The following is a 27,930-nucleotide window of genomic DNA, read 5'->3' as shown; positions in this document are numbered from 1 at the left end:
AACAAAATAACTATAATCAGCACTAGTTTCAACTTTTAGTATAGTTGTATTCACTAAATAAAATGTCTATGCACATGCATTAACATAAATAAAGAGAATTTATCAGACAAAGGAATGCCGCCATTTTGTCTATTTGAAAATCCAACAGTGATTGTAATGCATGGTTTTTAAATGAAAAACATGAACTGTTAAAATAAAAAAATAGGTGCTACATGTAGTCAGATACCAAATTAGTTTTCCTGTATAATAGACTTGTTCCACAGACATGAGGTATAGTCTTAACTAAACACATGTGCACAAAGAAAATGTCCAGGTGCCGCCATTTTGGTTTTCTTCTTTGGTTTCCTCCTCCTGGCTGGAGACCCACACAGTGGTGTCTGAATTAAGTCCTTTTGAAGTTGCACCATACTGTCTAAGATAGCAAAGCTATTAATCTCAGGATTTTGCACCTCTCATAATAATCCCTTGTTCTATCTGAATTCCTGATGTCATTGTTGTTGTCTTTGTTTTTCTTGGGGGGGGTCTTTTTTTTTTTTTTTTTTAGTTAACTTTTTTATATGTAAATACAAATTGCCATTAATAGATAAAATAAATCCATACTGTAATAAACATTGAAATGGAGCTCACCTACACACACACACACACACACACACACACACACACACACACACCACCCCCACCCCACCCCCCCCCCCACACCCCACCCCTGCTCTGCCGCTACAATTTTACAGATATTGTGACAGGTAGTCAGTCTGGAGGGTCTATTTAAGTGAGGAGGTAGTATGGGATAATTATAATCATATAGCATCATGTGTATTAATATTAATTTTTTTTAAAATTATTATTGGAATTACTATCAAATTCTGTTACATGTATGTTTGGTTGTTTAGCCACTGTTCCCAATGAATTTGATAAATCCTGTGAGAAGTTATGAATTTAAAAAAAATAACCATGAAAATGTTTTGGACTTAGTTTTTCCCCCGTTCATTTGGAACACATCATTTCCTTTGCAAAAGGACTATCTCCAAACTAATTGTTCACTTATATTTCACAGAAACAAAAAAAAAATGTTTTAATTCCAGTTCACTTATACCACTGATAAACCACTTATAGGTGAAATATATGTGGAGTATCAGTGATGTATCAATTAACCATTCTTTTCACTTACACTTATACACACTGATACTTATACCAATATATGGGTAACTTATATGCCACTTATAAGTGGCGTATAAGTAAAGTATATTTCACTTATAAGTTTGTATAAGTTATTTTCGTAAGGGATATTTTGATACCAATTTCGAGCCCTAGCTAAAATTTAGTTTTACCATATATATTTTGAAATTAACCATTGGGGCTTTACATCTCACTAATTTGGGCTCAGTGGGGACTTTTATATTTTCTAAGTGCAGGAAGGTTGTTTTAGTTCAGTACTGTCATTAACAGCTGAGCTGTAGAGTTATCAGTATTCAGGCGTAGTTCAAGCTATTTTAGTCTAATTACAGCTTAACATTTCATTGGTTTTGAGGTGAAATATTTTGAGGTCAGCATGTTTGTACTTAATTTGGGCGTGATTATTTTGGGCACAACGTTAATCACCTTGACTTTGGTGCAATCTAAAGCCCTGACCTTTAAGTTGGAAAAAGTTAGAATACCCAGAGACCTTAACATTGTATTTAATCAAATTACATGGTCTGCAGACCTACATGTATGTACATATTGATTTACACTGTCTGTGTTTTTTTCCTTCAGTTTTTGGTGTTTCTTGAGTCTGTGCTCACCGACGAGATGCGTGGTATCATGCCGCTGGTGATTAAACGGTATGACGCGTGTTCCCGGCCCTTCAAGAACTCCAACGACATGCTGACTCTGCTGACAACCACCAAGACAGACATGCAGAGGGACCAGCGCCATATGTTCATCTACCTCAAAGACTTCCTCAGTGAGCTGGCCGCATACCAGGAAAGAGAAAAGATGGCCGCGGTGAAACGGAAACGAGACTCGGACCTCAGCGATGAGGATGACATTTCGGGTGGGGAATCAGAAAAACCTGACAGCAAGAAGGGTAAAACTAATCCCCAGCCCATACCAGGAGCTAAAGAGTCTCCTGGTTGTGGTGATGGTGTGCTTCCAAATAGCTGCTTGTCTAGTTCTAGCGCTGTTAAACCTGTTGAACACAACGGTTGGATCGGTGGTGAAGGTGGTGGTCATTCTAGTGAGACTGGCTCGACTCACTTACAGAAAGGTCAAGATGGACTGACCAGTGAGTCGACTCGTGGTGAGGTGAAGGACGAAGATGTGGATCACAAAAAGAAGACCAGATCTTCCGAACCATCTGGTAGCGTTCCTCAACAAAAAGAAGTCTCTGAAAAACATATCCGCAAGCTGGAGAAGTTACTGGGTGTAAGCTTGTAAAGCCTATATTTAATGTGTAATTATCGACTTTCTTAGGAAAGTGATCAAGGATGGAAGTCGACTAGGGGCAGGCAGCAAACACAGGGCTCACTGTGGAGATTGTTTTGGTTTAGCCAGTTTTCAGTTATGTAGAGAATATGAACCATTCCTTAACAATTATTGAATTGTGGTTTAATTTAAAGAATATTTTATTTGGCAGTGGACATGGTGAGCCCTTAAATACCTCTCAAAATGTGCAGAATAGTTTGTGATAGTTTCACAAGCAGCTTTTGCTTCTCATTTTAAGTGTAACAGTATTTCAGATACATACAGGCATTGGAATAAGCATTATGTCTGGTAACCCATTTAGTATTTACAGGTTACCAAAAAATATAGCCTGGTAACCTATAGGTTACCACATTGGTACGAGAAACTAAATCCAGAAGTAAATTTATCTAGTGGGCACTACTTAAACGCAGAGTGCCGAAATTGCTTGCAATTGCACAAGTGCACACGAACATCGGTGCAATTTCGTACAAGAAAACAAAACGGGGAAGTAAATTCATATAGTGGACGCTGCTTAAACGCGAATGAGTATAATAGCTTGAAATTGCACAAGTGTGCGTGAAGATCGATGCAATTCCTTTACCAAAAATGAAATGCGAAAGTCCGGAATGCATCGCCTGGTTTAAGTTCGGAAATGAAACTACCTGTACCGTTACGTTGACATTTTTGTCGAGAACGAAACATCGTTCTCGACTTTTCTTATAACCTGAACGACCATTCTCGACTTATTTCGATGCCTGTACATAGATAATTCTTTACTTTCAAAAGTTTTATGTTTTTGTCCACGTTTGTCTCAAATCTTCCACATGGCTGTTAAAAGAAAATTAAACTACAAATGTAATCCTAAGACTAATTTTGAGAACTACTACTAGTACTCAGTTTCTAGCATTTCTTTCCATCTTGAAATCTGAGAAGCAAAGATAGCTTCCCATTGCACAAAATAAATATCAAGCTCTGATGATTAAAACAGACAATAATATGTTCAGTAAACAGTGTGTATGGTCATAATGTTGGCGTTTTTTATACGATACATGTGTAGGTATTCTTTATAAATACCTACAATGATACATACACGTGCAGGTGTTCTTTATAAATACCAACAGTGATACGTACACGTGTGTGTATTCTTTATAAATATCTACAAAGATACATACATGTGTAGGTCTTCTTTATAAATATCTACAGTGATACATACACGTGTATGTATTCTTTATAAATATCTACAGTGATACATATATGTTTAATAAAACATGTCTGTATGTCATTCTCAAGGGCCTAATTCACTAAACCGTAGCAACTTTACCATCTCGGGGTGCAATAAAAACAGGATATGATGTTGCATAAGAGAGCGTTGTGAATTAGGCCACTGAACCTTTCCTGTTGACATTTCAAGATACCTTTGTATGTGTACGTCTGTTAATGCACTATTTCAGATGTTGTATGCACTTTGTTATCATTTTGTGTTTTCAGAAACTGCGGAATGAAATCGAGAAGGTTCGAGAGAAGGAACTGTCTCTGGATGACCTTGATGCAGAGGACTCGTCCTACATCTACGAGGATAGACTAGAAAAGAAGTTTGTGGCTGTTTGGAATAAGCTGTGTCTGGCAAAAAAACCGAAAAACCAGCACTGGGCGTCCCACAGAAAGACGCTTCACGTATCGTGGTATTTCTTTTCTACTTGACCTGACCTCAAACAATGACATATTCCCCTAGTGATAGTAGTCTGGTCTGAACACCTCAACAGCCAATGGGATGGCTAATATCTTCCAATGAGTCCTCTACTTGATATTCCAGTCACATGACTAAAGCTTCCTTGTTTCTCCTTCACTGTTTTCATTCGGATGGCTTTTTTCTTTGCTTATTCAAATATAAGGCATCATTTTTTGTGTGTTGGTTTTGTTGAGAGTGTTTTTGTGTGGAATACGTTCTACCACATTTAATCTATCTTTTTACAGCTTTATTTGGTTTAATTCACTCTTTTAAAAGTGTTATTTCCAAACTTTTACTTTGTTACATGTTACATGATCCAATTTTTCTGCATTGTTATGATTGTACACAAATTACTGAAAGACGTTTCATATATCAGGGTATTGTTGTTATGGTTGTACTCAAATTACTGAAAGACGTTTCACATATTAGGGTATTGTTGTTATGGTTGTACTCAAATTACTGAAAGACGTTTCATATATCAGGGTATTGTTGTTATGATTGTACTCAAATTACTGAAAGATGTTTCACATATCAGGGTATTGTTGTTATGGTTGTACTCAAATTACTGAAAGACGTTTCACATATCAGGGTATTGTTGTTATGTTGTACTCAAATTACTGAAAGACGTTTCACATATCAGGGTATTGTTGTTATGGTTGTACTCAAATTACTGAAAGACGTTTCACATATCAGGGTATTGTTGTTATGGTTGTACTCAAATTACTGAAAGACGTTTCACATATCAGGGTATTGTTGTTATCCCCTACCAGTCCAACCAGAAGTTCTTCGTAATGCCTCAAGATATTGACAATTTGTGTAATGCTTTATGATATCAAGTTTGATTACCATGGTGATGGACCCATTTTTGACAGTTATGGCCCTTGAACTTGGGAGGTATGAACATTTGTAGGGCCTGTTGTGGAACCTGTATTGCTTTTACAGTAGTCCTAAAATGCTTATTACGTTACATATATGTATGTCAGTATAATAGGACAACGGCCGACCTGTATTAAGAAGCCACTTGTCTTGAAATGCCACCTTTTGTACACCTTTTGGTGTTTGCTTAACACTGGTTGGACTGTATTTGTTAAATGATCTACCATGCAATGGTATCTTGTTTGTTACTCTGTTCTTACCTTGATACATGCAGTACAATCCAGAGTCCGATGATTTGATATATTAGGGTTCACTTCTAATTATGGCTTTTGCAATAGTTCTTTAATCTATTGACAATATTTGTCCAACCATAAATAACCGTTTCTATATAATGTCATGTATTATTTTGCATGTTAAAAATGTAAAGCTGCTAATCGTAAATGTTTTAATTATTTCTTATTTTTAATGTTGTGATATTTTCAGGCAGTCGATATCCTGAGGTTAACAAGCGAATTGAACGGTTGATCAACAGGAAAAAAATGTTTCCAGATTATTTTGACATTCGGAAAATATTTTGTAAAGTCAATGAAGAACAATCTCTTAATCTGAGGTTTGCTGTTACTTTGTGTGACAAAAATGATCTAGTGTTGTGTATTTACCTAGTGTGGTGTATTTAGTAAAATATCGGGAGTGGGATGTAGCTCTGTCGTAAAGCGCCCGTCTGATGCATGGTTGGACTAGGATCAATCCCCAGTAGTGGGCCCATTGGACTACTTCTCATTCCGACCAGTGCACCACAACTGGTATATCCTGCCAGTGCAAACAAAAAATATAATTTGTTTTTAAATGAGCAGTTTTTCCTGTTCTTGAAAATAAAAACTTAGAAGGAAGGAAATGTTTTATTTAATAATACACTCAAAACATTTTATTTATATTTATATGGTGTCAGACTTATGGGCTACTCTTTTTCGATTAGCAGCAAGGGATCGTTTATATGCACCATCCCACAGACAGGATAGTACATACCACAGCCATTGTTACACCAGTTGTGGAGAACTGGCTGGAATGAGAAATAGCCCAATGGGGCCACCAAAGGGGATCGATCCTAAACTGACCATGCATCAAGCGAGCGCTTTACCACTGTGCTACATCCTGCCCCCTGTAAAAACTGTAAAAAAGCAGGGGGTGGGGTTGAAATTCCCTACTCTGAGGTAAGAAATTTTAAATGTATTTTCCAGACCCTCCCTAAAACCTTTGCTCTAGACTCCCTTGCACATATGCCTGAAATGTTTCAATAAGGTAGATTTGAATAGGCTTATTCCGCACTTTATACAGGTACATGTATGTATTTGTAATAAATAACTACAAGTTAATCGATCCCTCATAAAATCTTTACATAAATATTTTAAGAATATCAAAATTGTAATGTTGCATAAATGTGTACATAGTAGTTTCGAACTTTCCTTGAGAGTCCTTGACAAAAAATATATAGTACATAAAAAATAGTTGTCTGGTATCCATTATCAGTCATGTTGCAATCAATTCTTTGTCAAAATGGAGATACATCGTGCTTAAGCAAGTCCCCTTTTTTAATGGTTACAATTTTGATGGTCCCAGTCAAGAAATTCACGGGGTCGGTGTGGGGTCCGAACGGCGCCTAAGGGAATCACTGAATTTAAATTGAAACTGTAATGTCATGTGTTGACCTGTCGGTAATACTTATGTTTTTTTTTTTTAAGTAAGATAGATTTAATAGAGAGTAATAAATGAAATGATTTGGATGTAATATTTTTGTGGGTATGTAATGCAAGGTATAATCTTTACATTTCACAAAACAAATGAATAAATATTTTTTGCATTATGCAACATTGTGACTGACCTTAACTTAAAAATATTTAGTTCATTTGTCATGGACTAGTTGTTTAAATGAACATGAGGCACATGTACCTAAATCATGTTCTACAACTTGTCTGACAATTCTGCTTTTGCAGTGAAAGGTGAAGGTCGACAACATGTTAACAAACTATGTGACCATCATACTGTACCATGATTATAATAGTTTCTGTATCTATACAGTCACACATAAAGTGATAACAGGTTTTGTGCTAATTACAGGGCTTTAGATTGCATCAGCAGCAAGGCAATAAACACTGTACACAAAATACATACACACAAAATAAACTTGCTCAAACATGTTATGTTCCAGCACCGGTGCTATTGCCAGCTTGTCGAAGGAAGCATTCATTGATGTAGGAAATATTCTACAGAAGAGACGTCATGAAGATTTTATCTGCACATTTAAAAGCAAGCAAACAGAAAGCTTCAGGTGGTTATATACATGTATATTTTTTTAAAAGAGTAATAGTTTTCCTAACAATACTAGATTTGGTTAGTTTTGTAACCTGTGATATATTTTTATTTCAGATATTTTCGTTTGTGCATCACTCGCACAAATTTAACTTACGTAACCTATTTTTCTTTCACACGTTAAATTGTTGACATTATTTACAAGGACCTAATGATTTATGCACAAAGGAAATGGGTTACCTGAATGTTCTATTCTAAAAGGCCTGCTATTTTGAAGAAGTTGATATGAAACAGCTGGCCCCATGCTTATGACACTTTTTAAAGTGTAGACTCGAGACTTTAATCCAATCTGGCCTGGCTTTAAAGTTTTACAGGGGCGGGACATAGCCCAGTGGTAAAGCACTTGCCTGATACATGATTGGTCTAGAATAGATCCCTGTCGGTGGGCCCATTGAGCTATTTCTTGGTCTTACAGGCAACCACAACTGATATATCAAAGACTGTGGTATGTGCTGTTCTGTCTGTGGAATGGTGCATATGAAAAATCTCTTGCTACTAATGGAAAAATATAGCAGGTTTCCTCTCTTCGGACTGTTGGAATTACCAAATGTTTGTCATCCATTAGCTGATGATTAATATATCTGTGTGCTTTAGTGGTGTCGTTATACAAAACAAACTTTAAAAAATGTTTAATAGTGAAACCTTTCTAAATTAGACATTCACTGGACTGAGTAAATATTTTAGATGAATTTCAATGATTTTAACTATTTTTAGTATGTTTGTTGGGTGACATCAATTTGGATTGAAATAAGGGTCTTCCGCGGGTTCGCAATCCTGATGCAGCAATCGAAATAAACACTTGTTCGTTTGTCATGACAAGTGAAAATGTATTCTGACAACCATGATAAAGCTGTATCATAATTTGGAGCAATTATTGTATTTCAATAAAAAAAAAAAATGATTGTTGTTAATAACGATTGTTGTTAAAAATCTTCATTGCAAGCGATAACGAAACTCAGGCGAAAAGGCCAATCTCATGATTTGTTGTTGATTTGTACAAGTTTGTCATTTGTCAAGCTTTGACAGTCACAAACGTAATATTAAAGGAATGCTCGCACAAGGCTTTTGGACTGGTATACATATTCAAGAATATATAATGCACATTATTGCTTAATATCAACAAGTATATTATTATATTTAATTAATAAAACAATTAAATGTGATGGCTATTATATATAATGGGCGCAACCATTTTGTTCCAACGCAGTGAATACGCCCTCTGGCAAGCAGTGGTTATGTAATACTAAACTCGTCATGTCAAGAATTAGTCTTAGAACTGAAAAAACAAATGTACCTAATTTTTTAGTGATGATAAAAGAAGCATGCATCACAGTGTTCTGTAATAATATACATCCTGGTAAGCCAGCAATAAGTACATATCATTTTTCAATATAAAATAAACCAGCATTGTCAAAGTGGTCGAAATAACTGTATCATGTTTTGTCCATAATGTGAGCATAATACATTATTTTTATTCCTAATATATGATATTGATGATACCGAAACACACGAGGGTAAGAATCTCTTTATCATATAATCTCAAGCTTAATACATGTTTTTGTAAACAATATTCGCAACTTTAATTCATGATATTCAAATGACATAAAAATATGTGGTGCAGTTTCTTTTTGATTGGAATGACGTCATTTTGGATATCCTTACATAATAATAAACTAGTGCTTAACATATTTTTGTTTTCTGAACGCTGGACAGCTTTCAATGTAAAGTTGCCACTGAAATGTTTTTGTTTGATGAATATGAATGCATATGTCTATTATGGAGTGTCACCCTAGTACGTTCGCTTACATGTAAATGTCGATAAACCTAGTGCCGTGACCTTGCTTAATTTATATCTAATTTGCAAAGTTATCAAATTCTTAAACTATGTGATCTAAAAAATATCACATACTTTGATTGGACTAAAAATTTAAGATATTATATTATAAATATGTATATATCCAATTATCTCTGTGTGTATGTGTTCCTTATTCCTATTCCTATTATCTGGTCCCATCTCTCATCCTTTCTATCTCTGCCCCCCCCCCCCCCCCCCCCCCCCCCCATGGAGATCTACATGTGTAACACTAATGTCACTGCGTATGGATAGGGAGTTTCTTATTTTTACGTGTATAATTATAATTTATAGTTGAAAATAGAACATCATCACTAAAAAATCTTTACAATTTTGGGTTTCACATTTTGATTTACTACAAGTCGCAATGTGAAAATGTGTGTATAAAAACTTAGTTACCACCTTGATTTACACAGCATCACTATTTGATTAATGCGTTATGTCTGCTTTGCTTTCAGAATAGATAAAGATCCAGCATTACACGACAAAGAATTAAAACGCAAGTTGGAGGAGAACCGTCAAAAGGGAAAGAACAAATTAGCAGAAGTGAGTTGATATTTGTAATTGTAAATAAATCTGATAAAGGCTAGCCTTTAAAAATCAAGCCTGCAGGAACTCTGAGCATGGGTTCTACAGTATACTAGTTTATACCTGTAAATGAACAAATTGTAATGGAAAGCTTTGCTATGCTGTTCTCCAGAAGCTAGAAATTCACATTTGTTACTATCCAAAAACAATTACATGTAGCTTGTAAATGTATTTGGCTTAAATCTTAATGGGGGAAAAAGCGTAGTACGATTTAGCTATCAGAGTGCTTGTTTGAGGTGCTCAGATTTTTCGATAGAATCTCCATGGTGGAAGAATTCTCTAATTGGTTTTTTTCGCCATTAAATCTAGTGGCCTACGACTGGTATATCAAAGGGTCATTGTACGTGCTGTCCTGTCTGGAAAAAAATGCATATAAAGAATCCCTTGCTGCTGATGAAAAAATGTATCAGAATTCTTCTGGAGACTACATGTCCGAATTACCAAATGTTTGACAGAAGTGTTCCTCATCACTGAGCCATTAAACAAATTGTTTTGGGTTGGAGCCAGTGCTAGGGCGCGAACCCAGTACCTTTCAGCCTTAAATTTGGTTTAATTAATTTTCAATCTGTATTTGCCTAATGATGTCACAATTCTGTAGGATCTTGCACCTCTCCTGAAATTTGTATGCTATTGTCTATCTCTCTTTTTTTTTTTTAACGGCAATAAATATTGTTTAAACAGAAATTTATATGAAGTATTACAGCCTGAAGTTGTGGAGATGTAAAGTATTTCAAGTGAGCAGTGTTAGTGTGAAATGACCAATGTCTGTGTGTTTTATTTGTAAGGTGATTAACAAGTACTGGTGTGAGATGATCGATGTCTGTGTTTTATTCGTCAGGTGATTAACAAGTACTAGTGTGAGATTACCGATGTCTGTGTGTTTTATTTGTCAGGTGATTAACAAGTACTAGTGTGAGATGACCGATGTCTGTGTGTTTTATTCGTCAGGTGATTAACAAGTACTAGTGTGAGATGACCGATGTCTGTGTTTTATTCGTCAGGTGATTAACAAGTACTAGTGTGAGATTACCGATGTCTGTGTGTTTTATTTGTCAGGTGATTAACAAGTACTAGTGTGAGATGACCGATGTCTGTGTTTTATTCGTCAGGTGATTAACAAGTACTAGTGTGAGATGACCGATGTCTGTGTTTTATTTGTCAGGTGATTAACAAGTACTGAGATGACCGATGTCTGTGTGTTTTATTCGTCAGGTGATTAACAAGTACTAGTGTGAGATTACCCCGATGTCTGTGTGTTTTATTTGTCAGGTGATTAACAAGTACTAGTGTGAGATGACCGATGTCTGTGTGTTTTATTCGTCAGGTGATTAATAAGTACTAGTGTGAGATGACCGATGTCTGTGTGTTTTATTCGTCAGGTGATTAACAAGTACTAGTGTGAGATGACCGATGTCTGTGTTTTATTTGTCAGGTGATTAACAAGTACTAGTGTGAGATGACCGATGTCTGTGTGTTTTATTCGTCAGGTGATTAACAAGTACTAGTGTGAGATGACCGATGTCTGTGTTTTATTCGTCAGGTGATTAACAAGTACTAGTGTGAGATGACCGAAATCTGTGTTTTATTCGTCAGGTGATTAACAAGTACTAGTGTGAGATGACCGATGTCTGTGTGTTTTATTTGTCAGGTGATTAACAAGTACTAGTGTGAGATGACCGATGTCTGTGTTTTATTCGTCAGGTGATTAACAAGTACTAGTGTGAGATGACCGATGTCTGTGTTTTAGTCATCAGGTGATTAACAAGTACTAGTGTGAGATTACCGATGTCTGTGTTTTATTTGTCAGGTGATTAACAAGTACGCAGACCTGCAGTATAACATCCCGGAGAAAGAGGAGAGTTCCGACGAGGACGTGTCACAGGAGTCCGCCATTGACGTCGACGATTTCGACCTGGATGGTAAGTTAACTGTCACATGGTGACATAACTCTTACCTGTTAGATACAGGTATATGGTAATTTAGCTGTTATATGTATTTAACTGTCACATGGTAGTTTAATATGATAATTTAGCTGTTAGATGTAATTTAACTGTTAGATGATATTTTAAGGGTTAAATGGGAATTAAACTCTTGGACAATATTCAGCTGTTATTTCACAATTGTTAAGATGGCATATTAACTGTTAGATGGTAATTTAAGTATTATAATGTAGATGGTAATTTAGCTGTTTGAGGGTAAATTAACATGGTGATTTAACATAAAAGGCTGGCTTCCACACACATCTGCCATGTCAGTGACTGTCTGTAACATGATGATTTAACATTAGAGCCTGTCTTCCACAAACATCTGCAATGTCAGTGACTGTCTGTAACATGATGATTTAACATTAAAGCCTGTCTTCCACACACATCTGTAATGTCAGTGACTGTCTGTAACATGGTGATTTAACATTAAAGCCTGGCTTCCACACACATCTGTAATATGATGATTTAACAGTAAAGCCTGGCTTCCACACACATCTGTAATGTCAGTGACGGTCTGTAACATGGTGATTTAACATTAAAGCCTGGCTTCCACACACATCTGCAATGCCAGTGACTGTCTGTAACATGGTGATTTAACATTAAAGCCTGGCTTCCACACACATCTGCAATGTCAGTGACGGTCTGTAACATGGTGATTTAACATTAAAGCCTGGCTTCCACACACATCTGCAATGCCAGTGACTGTCTGTAACATGGTGATTTAACATTAGAGCCTGGCTTCCACACACATCTGTAATGCCAGTGACTGTCTTAGAGGCACTGATTTTCCGTTTCAGATTTTTCCCTTTTCCGTTTTATAATGTTACAAATTCCGGGTTTTTCCGTTTCAGTATTAAACAAATTCTGTTTTTGTTTCACACAGACTTCGGACATTTTCATTGTTTTTTTACGATATGATCGAGAAAATAATTACAAACGATCACACTATAAACCACTTCCCTTGTATAATTTATTTTGAACAAAGCCTGGCATACAATATGCAATTACTGCATTCCTTTGTGAGATCGGAAATATGGCAATGCCGCAAATGTTAAAAATTAATAAGCAAACATAACATAATATATCTTTCACTTGAGTAAATATCGGACAATTTTAACTCACAATGTTCGGTTTTTCCCGCTAAATCGCCGGGAATAAGCGAAGAAAACACGACTGGTAAAACGTCTAGATACTCTACATTAAACATTTGGCGTAACATACAAAGTTACTAGTGTCGTAGCGTAGCACAGGCAGATGTCGGTGTCTATAGTTTCTAGTTCGAAAAATAAATTTTAATTAATCAAATGCGCTATTTAAAGTTAAATAATGTTTTGGAAAAAAATCGGGAATTCCGTTTCAGATAGGTATTTCCGCGATTCTGTCCGCGATCGCGTAAAATCAGTGCCTCTACTGTCTGTAACATGATGATTTAACATTAAAGCCTGGCTTCCACACACATCTGTAATGTCAGTGATGGTCTGTAACATGGTGATTTAACATTAGAGCCTGGCTTCCACACACATCTGTAATGCCAGTGACTGTCTGTAACATGATGATTTAACATTAGAGCCTGGCTTCCACACACATCTGTATTGTCAGTGACTGTCTGTAACATGGTGATTTAACATTAAAGCCTGGCTTCCACACACATCTGCAATGCCAGTGACGGTCTGTAACATGGTGATTTAACATTAAGCCTGGCTTCCACACACATCTGCAATGCCAGTGACTGTCTGTAACATGGTGATTTAACATTAGAGCCTGGCTTCCACACACATCTGTAATGCCAGTGACCGTCTTAGAGGCACTGATTTTCCGTTTCAGATTTTTCCCTTTTCCGTTTTATAATGTTACAAATTCCGTTTTTTTCCATTTCAGTATTAAACAAATTCTGTTTTTGTTTCACACAGACCTCAGACTTTTTCGTTGTTTTTTTACGATATGATCGAGAAAATAATTACAAACGATCACACTATAAACCACTTCCCTTGTATAATTTATTTTGAACAAAGCCTGGCATACAATATGCAATTACTGCATTCCTTTGTGAGATCGGAAATATGGCAATGCCGCAAATGTTAAAAATTAATAAGCAAACATAACATAATATATCTTTCACTTGAGTAAATATCGGACAATTTTAACTCACAATGTTCGGTTTTTCCCGCTAAATCGCCGGGAATAAACGAAGAAAACACGACTGGTAAAACGTCTAGATACTCTACATTAATCATTTGGCGTAACATACAAAGGTACTAGTGTCGTAGCGTAGCACAGGCAGATGTCGGTGTCTGTAGTTTCTAGTTCGAAAAATAAATTTTAATTAATCAAATGCGCTATTTAAAGTTAAATAATGTTTTGGAAAAAAATCGGGAATTCCGTTTCAGATAGGTATTTCCGCGATTCCGTCCGCGATCGCATAAAATCAGTGCCTCTACTAGTAGTCTGTAACATGATGATTTAACATTAAAGCCTGGCTTCCACACACATCTGTAATGTCAGTGATGGTCTGTAACATGATGATTTAACATTATAGCCTGGCTTCCACACACATCTGTAATGTCAGTGACGGTCTGTAACAAGGTGATTTAACATTAAAGCCTGGCTTCCACACAAATCTGTAATGTCAGTGACTGTCTGTAACATGATGATTTAACATTAAAGCCTGGCTTCCACACACAACTGTAATGTCAGTGACGGTCTGTAACATGGTGATTTAACATTATAGCCTGGCTTCCACACACATCTGTAATGTCAGTGACGGTCTGTAACATGATGATTTAACATTAGAGCCTGGCTTCCACACACATCTGTAATGTCAGTGACGGTCTGTAACATGATGATTTAACATTAGAGCCTGGCTTCCACACACATCTGTAATGTCAGTGACGGTCTGTAACATGATGATTTAACATTATAGCCTGGCTTCCACACACATCTGTAATGTCAGTGACGGTCTGTAACATGATGATTTAACATTAGAGCCTGGCTTCCACACACATCTGTAATACCAGTGACTGTAACATGATGATTTAACATTACAGCCTGGCTTCCACACACATCTGTAATGTCAGTGACGGTCTGTAATATGATGATTTAACATTACAGCCTGGCTTCCACACACATCTGTAATGTCAGTGACGGTCTGTAATATGATGATTTAACATTAAAGCCTGGCTTCCACACACATCTGTAATGTCAGTGACGGTCTGTAACATGATGATTTAACATTAGAGCCTGGCTTCCACACACATCTGTAATGTCAGTGACGGTCTGTAACATGATGATTTAACATTAGAGCCTGGCTTCCACACACATCTGTAATACCAGTGACTGTAACATGATGATTTAACATTAAAGCCTGGCTTCCACACACATCTGTAATACCAGTGACTGTAACATGATGATTTAACATTAAAGCCTGGCTTCCACACACATCTGTAATGTCAGTGACGGTCTGTAACATGATGATTTAACATTAGAGCCTGGCTTCCACACACATCTGTAATGTCAATGACTGTTAGTAACATGATGATTTAACATTAAAGCCTGGCTTCCACACACATCTGTAATGTCAGTGACGGTCTGTAACAAGGTGATTTAACATTAAAGCCTGGCTTCCACACACATCTGTAATGTCAGTGACGGTCTGTAACATGATGATTTAACATTAAAGCCTGGCTTCCACACACATCTGTAATGTCAGTGACGGTCTGTAACATGATGATTTAACATTAGAGCCTGGCTTCCACACACATCTGTAATGTCAGTGACAGTCTGTAACATGATGATTTAACATTAAAGCCTGGCTTCCACACACATCTGTAATGTCAGTGACGGTCTGTAACATGGTGATTTAACATTAAAGCCTGGCTTCCACACACATCTGTAATGTCAGTGACGGTCTGTAACAAGGTGATTTAACATTAAAGCCTGGCTTCCACACAAATCTGTAATATCAGTGACTGTCTGTAACATGATGATTTAACATTAAAGCCTTGCTTCCACACACATCTGTAATGTCAGTGACGGTCTGTAACATGGTGATTTAACATTATAGCCTGGCTTCCACACACATCTGTAATGTCAGTGACGGTCTGTAACATGATGATTTAACATTAGAGCCTGGCTTCCACACACATCTGTAATGTCAGTGACGGTCTGTAACATGATGATTTAACATTAGAGCCTGGCTTCCACACACATCTGTAATGTCAGTGACGGTCTGTAACATGATGATTTAACATTAGAGCCTGGCTTCCACACACATCTGTAATGTCAGTGACGGTCTGTAACATGATGATTTAACATTAGAGCCTGGCTTCCACACACATCTGTAATACCAGTGACTGTAACATGATGATTTAACATTACAGCCTGGCTTCCACACACATCTGTAATGTCAGTGACGGTCTGTAACATGATGATTTAACATTAAAGCCTGGCTTCCACACACATCTGTAATGTCAGTGACGGTCTGTAACATGATGATTTAACATTAGAGCCTGGCTTCCACACACATCTGTAATGTCAGTGACGGTCTGTAACATGATGATTTAACATTAGAGCCTGGCTTCCACACACATCTGTAATACCAGTGACTGTAACATGATGATTTAACATTAAAGCCTGGCTTCCACACACATCTGTAATACCAGTGACTGTAACATGATGATTTAACATTAAAGCCTGGCTTCCACACACATCTGTAATGTCAGTGACGGTCTGTAACATGATGATTTAACATTAGAGCCTGGCTTCCACACACATCTGTAATGTCAATGACTGTTAGTAACATGGTGATTTAACATTAAAGCCTGGCTTCCACACACATCTGTAATGTCAGTGACGGTCTGTAACATGGTGATTTAACATTAAAGCCTGGCTTCCACACACATCTGTAATGTCAGTGACAGTCTGTAACAAGGTGATTTAACATTAAAGCCTGGCTTCCACACACATCTGTAATACCAGTGACGGTCTGTAACATGATGATTTAACATTAAAGCCTGGCTTCCACACACATCTGTAATGTCAGTGACGGTCTGTAACATGGTGATTTAACATTAAAGCCTGGCTTCCACACACATCTGTAATGTCAGTGACGGTCTGTAACATGATGATTTAACATTAGAGCCTGGCTTCCACACACATCTGTAATGTCAGTGACGGTCTGTAACATGATGATTTAACATTAAAGCCTGGCTTCCACACACATCTGTAATGTCAGTGACGGTCTGTAACATGGTGATTTAACATTAAAGCCTGGCTTCCACACACATCTGTAATGTCAGTGACGGTCTGTAACATGGTGATTTAACATTAGAGCCTGGCTTCCACACACATCTGTAATGGAAAAATCTAGTGAGTTTCCTTTCTAAGAGAGGTGGGACGTAGCCCAGTGGTAAGGCACTTACTTAATACATGGTCAGGTTTTTGATCGATCCCCATTGGTGGGCCCATTGGGCTATTTCTCGTTCCAGCTAGTGCACCATGACTGGTATATCAAAGGCAATGGTATGAGCATTAGGAAAAATGTAGAGGGTTTCCTCTGATGACTACGTGTCAGAATTACCATAGCAATTAGTCAATGTGCTCCAGTGGTGTCATTAAACAAAGCAAACTTGTTCCCCTGTAAGACTTAATGTCAAAATTACCCAATGTTTGACATCCAGTAGCTGATGATTAAAGGGACAGTCAACTCAAACAAGAGCCTTAAGTGTTGGAAAGATGCATACCCCGACCACCAACACATACTGACACTTTAAAGGGACAGTCAACTCAAACAAGAGCCTTAAGTGTTGGAAAGATGCATACCCCGACCACCAACACATACTGACACTTTAACAAATGAACAACGTGCAGTTTTAGAGTTAAAGGGACATACCCTAGTTTTTTAACATTAAGGCATATTTTTTACTATTAGAGCCGTTTTTGATAACTGAAATCATACTTTACTTATATTTTATTGTTTAGATTATCAATTTCCGTACATTTGAAGTGTTTTTGGTCATCCTGGTATTTTTAATATCGCAAAATGCATTTCTCATATTTTTAAAAACGCACGTGCGTCTGAGAAGTAATAGTCATGGAGTCAAGTTTTGGTCTAGTTTTAGAGGGTAATTCACCATTGCAAAGTCACAGACTCATGTTTCACTCAACTGTAACTTTTATCCAAATGTGTTACATGAACTAAAGTTTGTGTTAATTTTCACGGGTTAAAATTAGGGTATGTCCCTTTAATAAAAAATACCCATGATTATTTCTGCTAACTAGGGGCAGCCATTTTGTTTCATTTTTGTGACGTCCGGTGGTATAGCTTGGGGCGAAGTGACATCAGCTATGTCCAACTCCTCCGTTCACAGTGTAAACAAACGCTCTAATTTACGACTGTACTTCGCTTTCATCAACCTGACTTTTAAAACAACATAAATGACTTGGTAGTATAATAAACTATTTAACTAAATATATTTCAGTTTGCATCAATAGACTGAAATGGAGTTATTGTATTTTTCTCTTTTAAAAAATCCAAAAAGAAAATGCATATTATTAGGCCTATTGGTAGGGTATGTTCGAGCAAAAACGACCACTCGTGATACCCAAGTGATACTTTTCTTTTCTTTGGGACAATGTAAATGGTCAGTTTGACTGATAATGGCCATTACGATTTGAGGGGTGCCCGCACGGTTATCACACAATACCCTGTGATCTTAATAAAAGGCACAGCTTTTTAGTGCGTCTATCTAGACACAGTGTCTGGGGACCATCTAAATATACACCTGCCAATCAGAAACCACAGGTACAGGCTATGGAAAGAAAATACCAATTAACCAAGAAAAAACTGATTATTATTTCAGTACGTGAGTTAATTTATGTACAAAACATAATACAGTTATTTCAACACTTTGATAATGGTGGTTTATTTTGCATTGAAAAATAACATATAATTGTTACTGGTTTACTGGGATGGATGTTATTACAGAACATTGCCATGCATCCGCAAAAATCAGGTATGTTTTGTTTCTTCAGTTCGAAGACTAATTCCTGATGTAACACGTTAGGTATTACGTAACCACCAGCCCGCCAGAGGGCGTATTCACTGGGATGGTACAAAATGGCTGCGCCCGTTATATATAATAGCCGTCACATTTAACCGTTTTATTAATTAACTATACAATTATACTTGTTGATATTAAGCAATAATGTGCATTATATATCATTGACTATGCATACCAGGCCAAATACCTTAATTGTCCCTTCCTTTATTAAATCAATATGCTTTACTGGTGTCGTTGCAAAACCCCAACTTTTTAACTGTAAAAACTATGTCAGGAATTTATCCAGGCGTTGTGTAGTACCAAAATTTGATGAGTTTTTGTAATTTTCTGTTTTATTCAATTAATTTAACAATTGTGCATTTCCATTACTATGATTAAATTATGCTAATTTTCCCAGTCCTGTCAGATATGGGACCCTGCCATAAAATCCTGGATAAGTGCCTGAATGTCTGTAGAATTAACTGACATGAAGATGTTTTTGTTTTCAGAACTAAGTGATGAGGAAGTCAGTATTGACAAAAAAGGATCAACATATAGTCACAGCAAGCCTGATAAACCTGAACGGAGAAGAGTAGTTTTGACATATTTATCTATCTCTGATGATGAAGTTAGTACTGAGAAAGAAGGAAAACAAGCTGCAAAATGCAAGGAAACGAAGCAGTGTTTATCTCTTTCTCACAGTGATGTTAGTGTTGAAAATGAAAAAGGACCAATAGCCAGTGACAACCTGCCTGATGAATTTAAACCAAGGGAAGTAACTTGCCCAGAGTCTGAGAGGTATTTGTGTTTGTCTGATGAGGACATAACTGCTGAAAAAGAAGATCAGGTAACATGCAAGAAACCGAAGCAGTATCTAACTCCTTCTGGTGAATTTAAACCAAGGGAAGTAACTTGCCCAGAGTCTGAGATGTATTTGTGTTTGTCTGATGAGGACATAACTGCTGAAAAAGAAGATCAGGTAACATGCAAGAAACCGAAGCAATATCAAACTCCTTCTGGTGAAATTAAACCAAGGGAAGTAACTTGTCCAGAATCTGAGAGGTATTTGTGTTTGTCTGATGAGGACTCTGAAAAAGGAGATCAAGTAACATGCAAGAAACCGAAGCCATATCTAACTGTTTCCTGGGAAATTAAACGAAGGGAAGTAGTATGTGTGGAGTCTAAGACATATTTATCTGTTTCCGATGAGGAAGACTGTGCTGACAAATCAGACTTAAGCAGTGTAACACCAGCCAAGGTGGACAGTGTGGAAACTGAGGTTGAAGAGATTCAACCAAGGAGTACTGACCGAAATATCTGGCCCGAACCAAAAAGGGTGACACTTGTCGTGAAGGCATTTAATGAGAGAAAAGACGAACCAAGTGTGAATAGTGAAAATGTGAAAAAGTTCAATGCCGATTCAGTGAGCAATAAAATCAAAGTTGTAGATATTAATGAGGAAAGTTGTACGACTGGAGACAACGAAACATCAGGCAGCGCAATTCCTTCATGCAACAAAGTGCTAGTTCTAGACCTTACTGACGACGAGAGTTACATTTATGAAACCTCAGAGCGAAAGTCAAGGTATGAAAATCAAGTTTGTAAAAACAAAGACACCATTGAAGAGATTCCTGGTAAAGATAAGGATGCTGGATTACAAGCAACATTAGATTCTAAGATTTCAGAAAATCATATTGGAGAAATGTTTGAAGATGAATTACCTGATGTGGAGGTCATAGATGATGGTAGTGACATCAATGTGAAACCATCTGTCAGTACTGAAACCTCAAATGAAAATTCCATTAATAACAAGGATGTTGACACTGGCACAGCAGACAAGGAACCCATTGTTGAGATTGACGATGAGGATGAAGATGATGATGATATTTCTGAAATTTCGAAGGAAAAATCAGTCACTGACAATAAGCTAGATGAAGAAGAGGAAAGTGTTGTGGAGATTACCGATGATATTACTGATACTCAAGCAATTAAAATTTTGTCAGACGAAAGGCCTGTAGACCGTATCTGTGGAAGGTCAAACACTAAAGCTGATATCGCCAATACTCTCAAAGCTGACTCTGCAGCCTGTGAGAAACCAGTCTCTCCTACCACGGCCTCTAGTGACAGCTGCAAGGACACATCACCATCCTCATCCTCACCATCATCCATATCAAGGATAGTTACTCTGATGGATAAAAAAATCCAACTTCACATTCCAAAGTGTCTTCTGAAGAAGACCAACAACAAAGGAACTGCTCAGGTCAAGTCACATTTCCAGGTCTCCACTTTGAAATGTGAACAGCGTCTAAACAGCGGTCTCGTTTCCATGGAAACCAGCACCGACAGCACAGAGGTGAACATTGTGTCTTCTAGTAATATTCCTGCTGACAATGATGTCATTTTGGTGTCATCTGGCAACTTTGAGGCCATTGATGATGATGAAATAATTATTTTGTCAGACTAATATGCACTCCACCTCCAGCAAACAATGTGATGCAATAACAACAGTACTAATTTTATTATTTATCAAACTTGTGCCTTTTCAGGTGATTTTATCTGAATTATATTTTATATGTTATATAAATGGAGGATAATATTAATAAACAAGTTAACAGTTTGTATCAGATTTATGTCCTGGTGGAAATAATTTTCACAAATGAAAATACATAGGGACATGCAGATTTTGTAAGTTTTCTATTTGCCAGTATTACCTCCAGCTATTTATGTTATTTCTAAAATCATTTTATTTTTGATAACCAAACACGGACATGTTATTGAAATGATGTAAACCAGTTTTTAGTTTTTAATTTAGGTGGAAGTTTAGGTTTTAGACATTTAAATTATTTTATACCTGGTTTTTTCTTGTAGGATATGTAAAATAAAACAGAGAAGAATATTACATTTGTGTCTGTTAGATAAAATTGATCAAACAACATGTCTTGTTTAAAAACATCCAACTTGCTTTTGCTTGTAAGATATATTTTAAAACAACTTGTATAAATGGTAGCTAACGGCTACTCATGTAGTATTCTCTGTTTATACACTCTTTTGAGTATTGCTATGAAACAAGTTCAAGGATAATTTTCGAAAACCAAACTATTTGTTTTTTCTTTAAAAAAATCCATAACGACTTGTATTAAAATAATATGGTCGTATTTAGTACTGACAAGGGCATTAGTTTGTAAGCACTACATGGTCCCAATACTATTCTTTACACCAATGCATGATAATTTCTTAGAAATTATAATTTTTATTTTTTTCAGTTACGAGTGTGTGTCTATGACGGCCACTTTGAGGTCCCCAAAATGCATTTCACTATGTATTTTTACCATAAGCTTACGGGGGGGGGTGGGGGGCAAGCTGACTTTTGTCCGAATTAAACGAAAATGCCCAAATCTGGATGACGACATTTATTCATTACTACCAAACAGCTATATAGGGTTGAAAACGAATCACTGCTCATTTGTACATGAATTACAACTAATGCTGAGGGTAGAATGATGGAAATACATGTACATGGTAAAATAGTCTCAGGTTAGCACATTTTGCCAGAATATCATAATTTTTACTTGAATTTGAGGTTTTGCTTCAGCACTAGAGGGGTAGTTACCCCCCCCCCCCCCACCTTCTCCACCCTGTTTCATATGCTTATGGTTTTCACTCTGTATGACAACCACCTGCTAAACGCAGCCACAGCCACTATTTTCTGTTACTTTTATTTAATTTCAACTTATTTTCGTGCATGTATCCAATTAAGGTTCAAGCACGCTGTCCAGGGTACACACCTCAGCTATTTGGGCTGTCTGTCCTGGACAGTGAGTTGGTGGTTAGTGAGAAAGAATAGTGTGTAGTGGTCTTACACCTACCCATTGAATCGTTAAAAGTATTTCTGGGTGGGAGCCGGTACCAGGCTGCGAACCCAGTACCTACCAGCCTTATGTCCACGACACCACCGAGGTCGGTTTTCTGTAGAAAGGGGACAATGAATGTGCTGTCGCAGACACATAATGGCGTCGGAAAAATGGCCGGAGCATTAATGCGTGTACATGTGTGGTGACAAATTCTGACCAAGCCATACATTCGGCAGCAGTGTACACTTTGGTGTATCATTAATTTAGTCTCGTGTCGGCCAATTTTGCAGGGCCGGTTGATCCTAGTAGCACGTGCTACTGTCGCTGCACTTCAAAGGCCCCCGGAGATGTGTACATTTATTTTCCCCAGGTCATTTATCCCTCTCCCCGAGGTGGTTGCAAAATAGGCCTATATATCCTGGGAAGGGGATCACGCTGTTATTTGTGCTACAGGCCCCGCGGATCCTTAAACCAGGTCTGCACTATTGTGGTGGTTTATGTTAATATTCCCAATTAATTTTGGTGTCGTTTAATCTGCCGACTGCCGAAGCACTCTATAATGGGTAATTGGCAGCCATAGGTAAACCTGTGCTGTGAGTAGCACATATTCCATAATGAAGAGGTGGGGTGGGTTGGTGGGTTTTTGTTTTGTTTTTGGTTGTTGTTTTTTTTTTGGGGGGGGGGGGGGGGGGGGGGGGTGTGTGTATTAATAATTATTATTATTATTAAAACCGTAATGACCATAAGGTGTGATACGAACTGGCGGTGATAACTAAAAACACCTGTTGAGACAGAGTTCGTTATCTGCAACATTTCATTTGTGATGGGGGGAAAACATTCTTATTGCATGTAATAAAATTGGATGTTTATACATCAAACATGTATATGTATGTATTTGTTGTTTTTTATAATTACCTGCCTGCCCATCTTTATGACCAGTGAGTGATAATTCACGGGCCTCTCTATGAAGACAAACTGTGACGATTTCTGGTCCCTCTAGTGTGATCGCCAAGACAGGTTCGAGTTGTGTACCTGCATTAAATGAAAATGTTCCCGCCTTCTGTCATTAACGATAGTGTTTTCGTTGCGTTGTGAAATGAAACTCGATAGATGTTTTATATTCGCCTTCGCAGACAGGACCGCACATACCACAGCATTTATACCAGTCGTGTAGCACTGGTTCATTGTAAAATGAATGCTCAAGGATACCGTACCCAACTTGTCAAAATATCAAAGAAATGTTGAAGGAAATCTGTTATCAATGCCATTGTCAAGCCTATATTGCTACCAGAGGCCTTGGAGTGTATCTACTGCACTAATACATTTATATTAATCTGTACGAATCGTTTTTCATTGGAGGGAAGGGGACGCCAGCTTTAGTGTGGATCTCGCGCCTTGAAAATATTTACCGGCTGACAGGAGTATTTAGGTCACCTTGAATGATTGAGTCATAGGATCGAATCCCGTCGAGTGGCCCACTGATTGTTTTTATTCTACGTCGCAGCCAGTACACCGCATTATATATAATCAAGCGCCAACGTGGTATGTGCTGTCTTGTCTGTTGGGGGAAAATGTAACGGGTTTCCTCAATTTGAAAACGACATATCACAATGACCAAATATTTGATGTATATTAAGTAAATAATTTTCACGTGAGCAGTGACACCAGGGCCGTACCCTGACCAAAATCCAGGGGGGGGGGGGGGGGGGGCACTAAATTTTATAAATAATTTTTAACATACTATAAAGATTAAACATTTCTATGCTATTACTGGAGATATATTAAAAAAAAAAAAAAGGACAAGATTCTCAGGGGGGTACGGCCCTGGACACCCACCCCCATTTGGAAAAACATGAACTCGATGACAAAACATGTTTCAACCAATCATTAGAAAAAGAAAAGCAAATGTTATTGGGCTACATTAACAAATTTAAGTATTAATTATTATTATACATGACAATACTACAATCCATTCACTGAACTGGAAAACCAGCTTGCAAACAACACCTATACTGGCTGGGTCGTCATTTTATATCATGAAAACACACTGCTCTTTAGGTGTCGTAGGGTTGTTGCTGGAAATAATTATACTGAAATAATATAGCCTACCCTATGATCTGCGTTCTCATTTTATTTCCAGTACCATTTTCGACTTCTCAAATTGGTTGATATGAATTCATTATCAATGTTGGTTTTTTGGGGTTGTTTGGGGGGGGGGGGGGGCGCACGGTAGCCCAGTGGTAAAACGCTCGCTTGATGCGCGATCGGTTTGGGATGGATCCCCGTCGGTGGACACATTGGGCCATTTTTTGCTCCAGCCAATGCGCTACGACTAGTATATCAAAGGCCATGGTATGTGTAATCCTGTAGACCTGGGATATATTTCTGCTAATGAAAAAAGTAGCGGGTTTCTATTACCGTATTACTGCTGAGGTACATCTTACTATCATGTTTGTGGGATGGTGCATATAAAAGATCCCTTGCTGATAATCGAAAAGAGTAGCACATGAAGTGGCGACAGCGGGTTTCCTCTCAATATAGGCCCTATGTGTGGTCCTAAATATGTCTGACGTCATATAATCGTAAATAAAACATTTCCTTCCTTCCTTCAATCCATCCATCCATTCATAATATTCACTCAACCATTCATTTATTGAACCAATCGTTCATTCGTGTATTCAAAGCCTCGGTGGCGTAGTTGTTAAGCCATCGGACTTCATGCTGGTAGGTACAGGGTTCGCAGCCCGGTACCGGCTCCAACCCAGAGCGAGTTCTTAAGAGCTCAATGGGTAGGAGTAAGGCCACTACATCCTCTTCTCTCTCTTACTTAACAACTAACCCACTGTCCTGGGCAGACAACCCAGATAGCTGAGGTGTATGCCCAGGACAGCGTGCTTGAACTTTAATTGGATATAAGCACGAAAATAAGTTGAAATGAAATCAAAGCAGAACTAAATGACCAACTCCATGTGCATAACCAGTGGTAAAGCGCTCGCTTGATGCGCGGTCGATTGTGTGATCCCTATCGGTGGGCTTATTCAGTTATTGGGCTATTTTTCTCGCTCCAGCCAGTGCGACACGACTGGTATATCAAAGGCCGTGGTATGTGTTATCCTGCCTGTGGGATGATGCATATAAAAGATCCATTGCTACTAATCGTAAAGAGTAGCCCATGAAGTGGCGACAGCGGGTTTTCTCTCCATATCTGTGTGATCTTGAACCATATGTCTGACGCCATATAACCGTAAATAAAATGTGTTGAGTGCGTCGTTAAACAAAACTTTTCTTTCTTTCCTTATTGGGCTATTTCTCGTTCCAGCCAAATCAAAGCAACACGGCCGTGGTATGTGTTGTCCTGTCTGTGGGATGGTGCATATAAATGAAAACAAATTAGCAGGTTGACTATACGTCAGTATTATCAAATGTTTGACATCCAATTGTTTTTGCTTGAAACATATTTTATTGAATATAACGTACAAAAGGATTGGGCACAAGTTATCCAACGTACGGGGCCCTCTCCTGATTTCAAATATAATGAAATTATAGGCGACTACTACAAATATTTGAAACAAAGTAAATACATAAAACATAAAGCAACACAAATTAACAGTGCAGATAAAGTGAAACAAAGTTAATACATAGAATATCAAGCAAAATAGATTTGTAGTGTGAATAAAGTGCTAAAGAAAAGAAAAATGGGGACACAAAAGCAAACTAAAGAAACTAAAGATATAGAAGATGATTAATAAATAAATGTGCTCAAGTGGTGTCGTTAAACAAAACAAACTTCAACTTGTCATTGTCTGCAAATGTCCGAGTCACTGTCCGTCCAAGCTCCTTTGGGTTAAGTTCGTTAACTCCACCACAGCTGTGTCCAGGAAATAATCGATAGTACGATAATCGAAATAAAGCAACCTGTGGAAACATATGACTTGCGACATACATTATTGATTCGAGGAACGTTAACAAAACAAAACATAGCAAAACAAAACAAAAATAATAATTTACGACATGAAAGCCTAAATAATCTCATTGACTGCAACGATAAATAAAGAGACGTGAAAGTATACGATAAATTGCTTTGATTTAATAACATGTCAGGATGGCCGAGTGGTCTAAGGCGCCAGACTCAAGGTTATACCTTCCTCGCTAGAGGACGAGTGTTCTGGTCCACGAATGTGGGCGTGGGTTCGAATCCCACTTCTGACATAAAGTTTTTCTTCTTCTTTCTTTTTCCCCCCTATATTCTAAAATAGAATAAAATTTTCAATGTACGGTATTAAAGGCAGAGACACATAAAATTGATATATTTCTGTTTTGGCATATTTGGCAAATCCAAGTCGTCCTAGTAATTCAGAACGAATTTTATGCGAAACAAAAAAAGGTATGTAACACATTAACAAACTAGTTGATAATAATAATAATAATAATAATAATAATAATAATAATACAAAAAAAGCAACCCGAAAAACCGCAACAATACACCCACTCCCCCCCCCCCCCCTAAAAAAAACAACCCTCCCAATAAACTAATCGTGTTCTTTAAGGAAATAAAAGAACGTAAAAAAACAACAGAAAACCCCATAACAACACCCACACACACACACAGACAGACAGCTACACGCATATACAAACACATTGTCGCTCACACACACAAAGCTTGTTTTGTTTAACAACACCACTAGAGCACATTGATTTATTAATCATCGGCTATTGGATGTCAAACATTTGGTAATTCTGTAGGGAGGAAACTCGCTACATGTTTTTATTAGTAGCAAGGGATCTTTTATATGCACCATCCCACAGACAGGATAGCACATACCACGGCATTTGATATATCGGTTGTGGTGCACTGGCTAGAAAGAGAAATAACCCAATGGGTTCACCAACGGGGATCGATCCTATACCGACCGCGTATCAAGTGAGAGAGACAAACAACGTTCTTTTTATTTCCTTAAACAACCCAAATCATGCTGACAAAGTAGTTCTAATGGTATACGTACATAACAACAATTGAACATTACCAAGAAAAACAACCCCAAACCACTCCCCCCTTCCCCCCCCCCAAAAAAAAAAATCCCACAAAAAACAAAACAAAAGCAACAACAACACCAAAACGCATAACAGTCAGGCCCGTAACCAGTGTGTCAAATGGGGGGGGGGGGGTGTTAGGGTGGGGATGTGTCGACTTTGAATCAGACGG

General features: G+C 37.6%; 2 protein-coding genes and 1 non-coding gene across 4 annotated transcripts in view; all 3 read left to right on the top strand.

Annotated features, from left to right (window-relative positions):
• LOC121383261 overlaps positions 1-4,550 on the top strand; it is a 31,101-nt gene extending 26,551 nt beyond the window's left edge. For both annotated transcript variants that reach the window (XM_041513171.1, XM_041513172.1), the window contains exons 3-4: positions 1,753-2,403; positions 3,931-4,550. In XM_041513171.1, coding sequence (XP_041369105.1) covers positions 1,753-2,403; positions 3,931-4,143 — 864 coding nt within the window. In that variant the 3' untranslated portion in view covers positions 4,144-4,550. The remainder of the gene's footprint in view (positions 1-1,752; positions 2,404-3,930) is intronic.
• LOC121383260 lies at positions 3,986-22,711 on the top strand. The gene is made up of 6 exons (XM_041513170.1): positions 3,986-4,124; positions 5,531-5,657; positions 7,254-7,373; positions 9,725-9,812; positions 11,662-11,773; positions 19,386-22,711. The coding sequence occupies exons 2-6, from the start codon at positions 5,587-5,589 to the stop codon at positions 21,338-21,340; spliced, it is 2,346 nt and encodes a 781-aa protein (XP_041369104.1). The 5' UTR covers positions 3,986-4,124; positions 5,531-5,586; the 3' UTR covers positions 21,341-22,711.
• A 4,112-nt stretch (positions 22,712-26,823) lies between these two features.
• On the top strand, positions 26,824-26,936 carry Trnal-caa. Its single transcript has 2 exons — positions 26,824-26,861; positions 26,891-26,936. It is a non-coding gene; the product is annotated as a tRNA-Leu (tRNA).
• Positions 26,937-27,930: the final 994 nt, after the last annotated feature.

Source organism: Gigantopelta aegis, chromosome 10, assembly GCF_016097555.1.
Source record: "Gigantopelta aegis isolate Gae_Host chromosome 10, Gae_host_genome, whole genome shotgun sequence".
Classification (NCBI taxonomy): Eukaryota; Metazoa; Mollusca; class Gastropoda; order Neomphalida; family Peltospiridae; genus Gigantopelta; species Gigantopelta aegis.
The sequence above is the reverse complement of the archived record's forward strand: the minus strand, read 5'-3'. Positions and strand labels throughout refer to the sequence as shown.

Bases quoted from the DNA above. Each gene is read 5' to 3' on its own strand.
- LOC121383260 (XM_041513170.1), top strand. From the start codon at position 5,587: ATGTTTCCAGATTATTTTGACATTCGGAAAATATTTTGTAAAGTCAAT. The intron at 5,658-7,253 runs GTTTGCTGTTAC...GTTATGTTCCAG, and splicing joins GAACAATCTCTTAATCTGAG to CACCGGTGCTATTGCCAGCT. The intron at 7,374-9,724 runs GTGGTTATATAC...CTTTGCTTTCAG, and splicing joins AAGCAAACAGAAAGCTTCAG to AATAGATAAAGATCCAGCAT.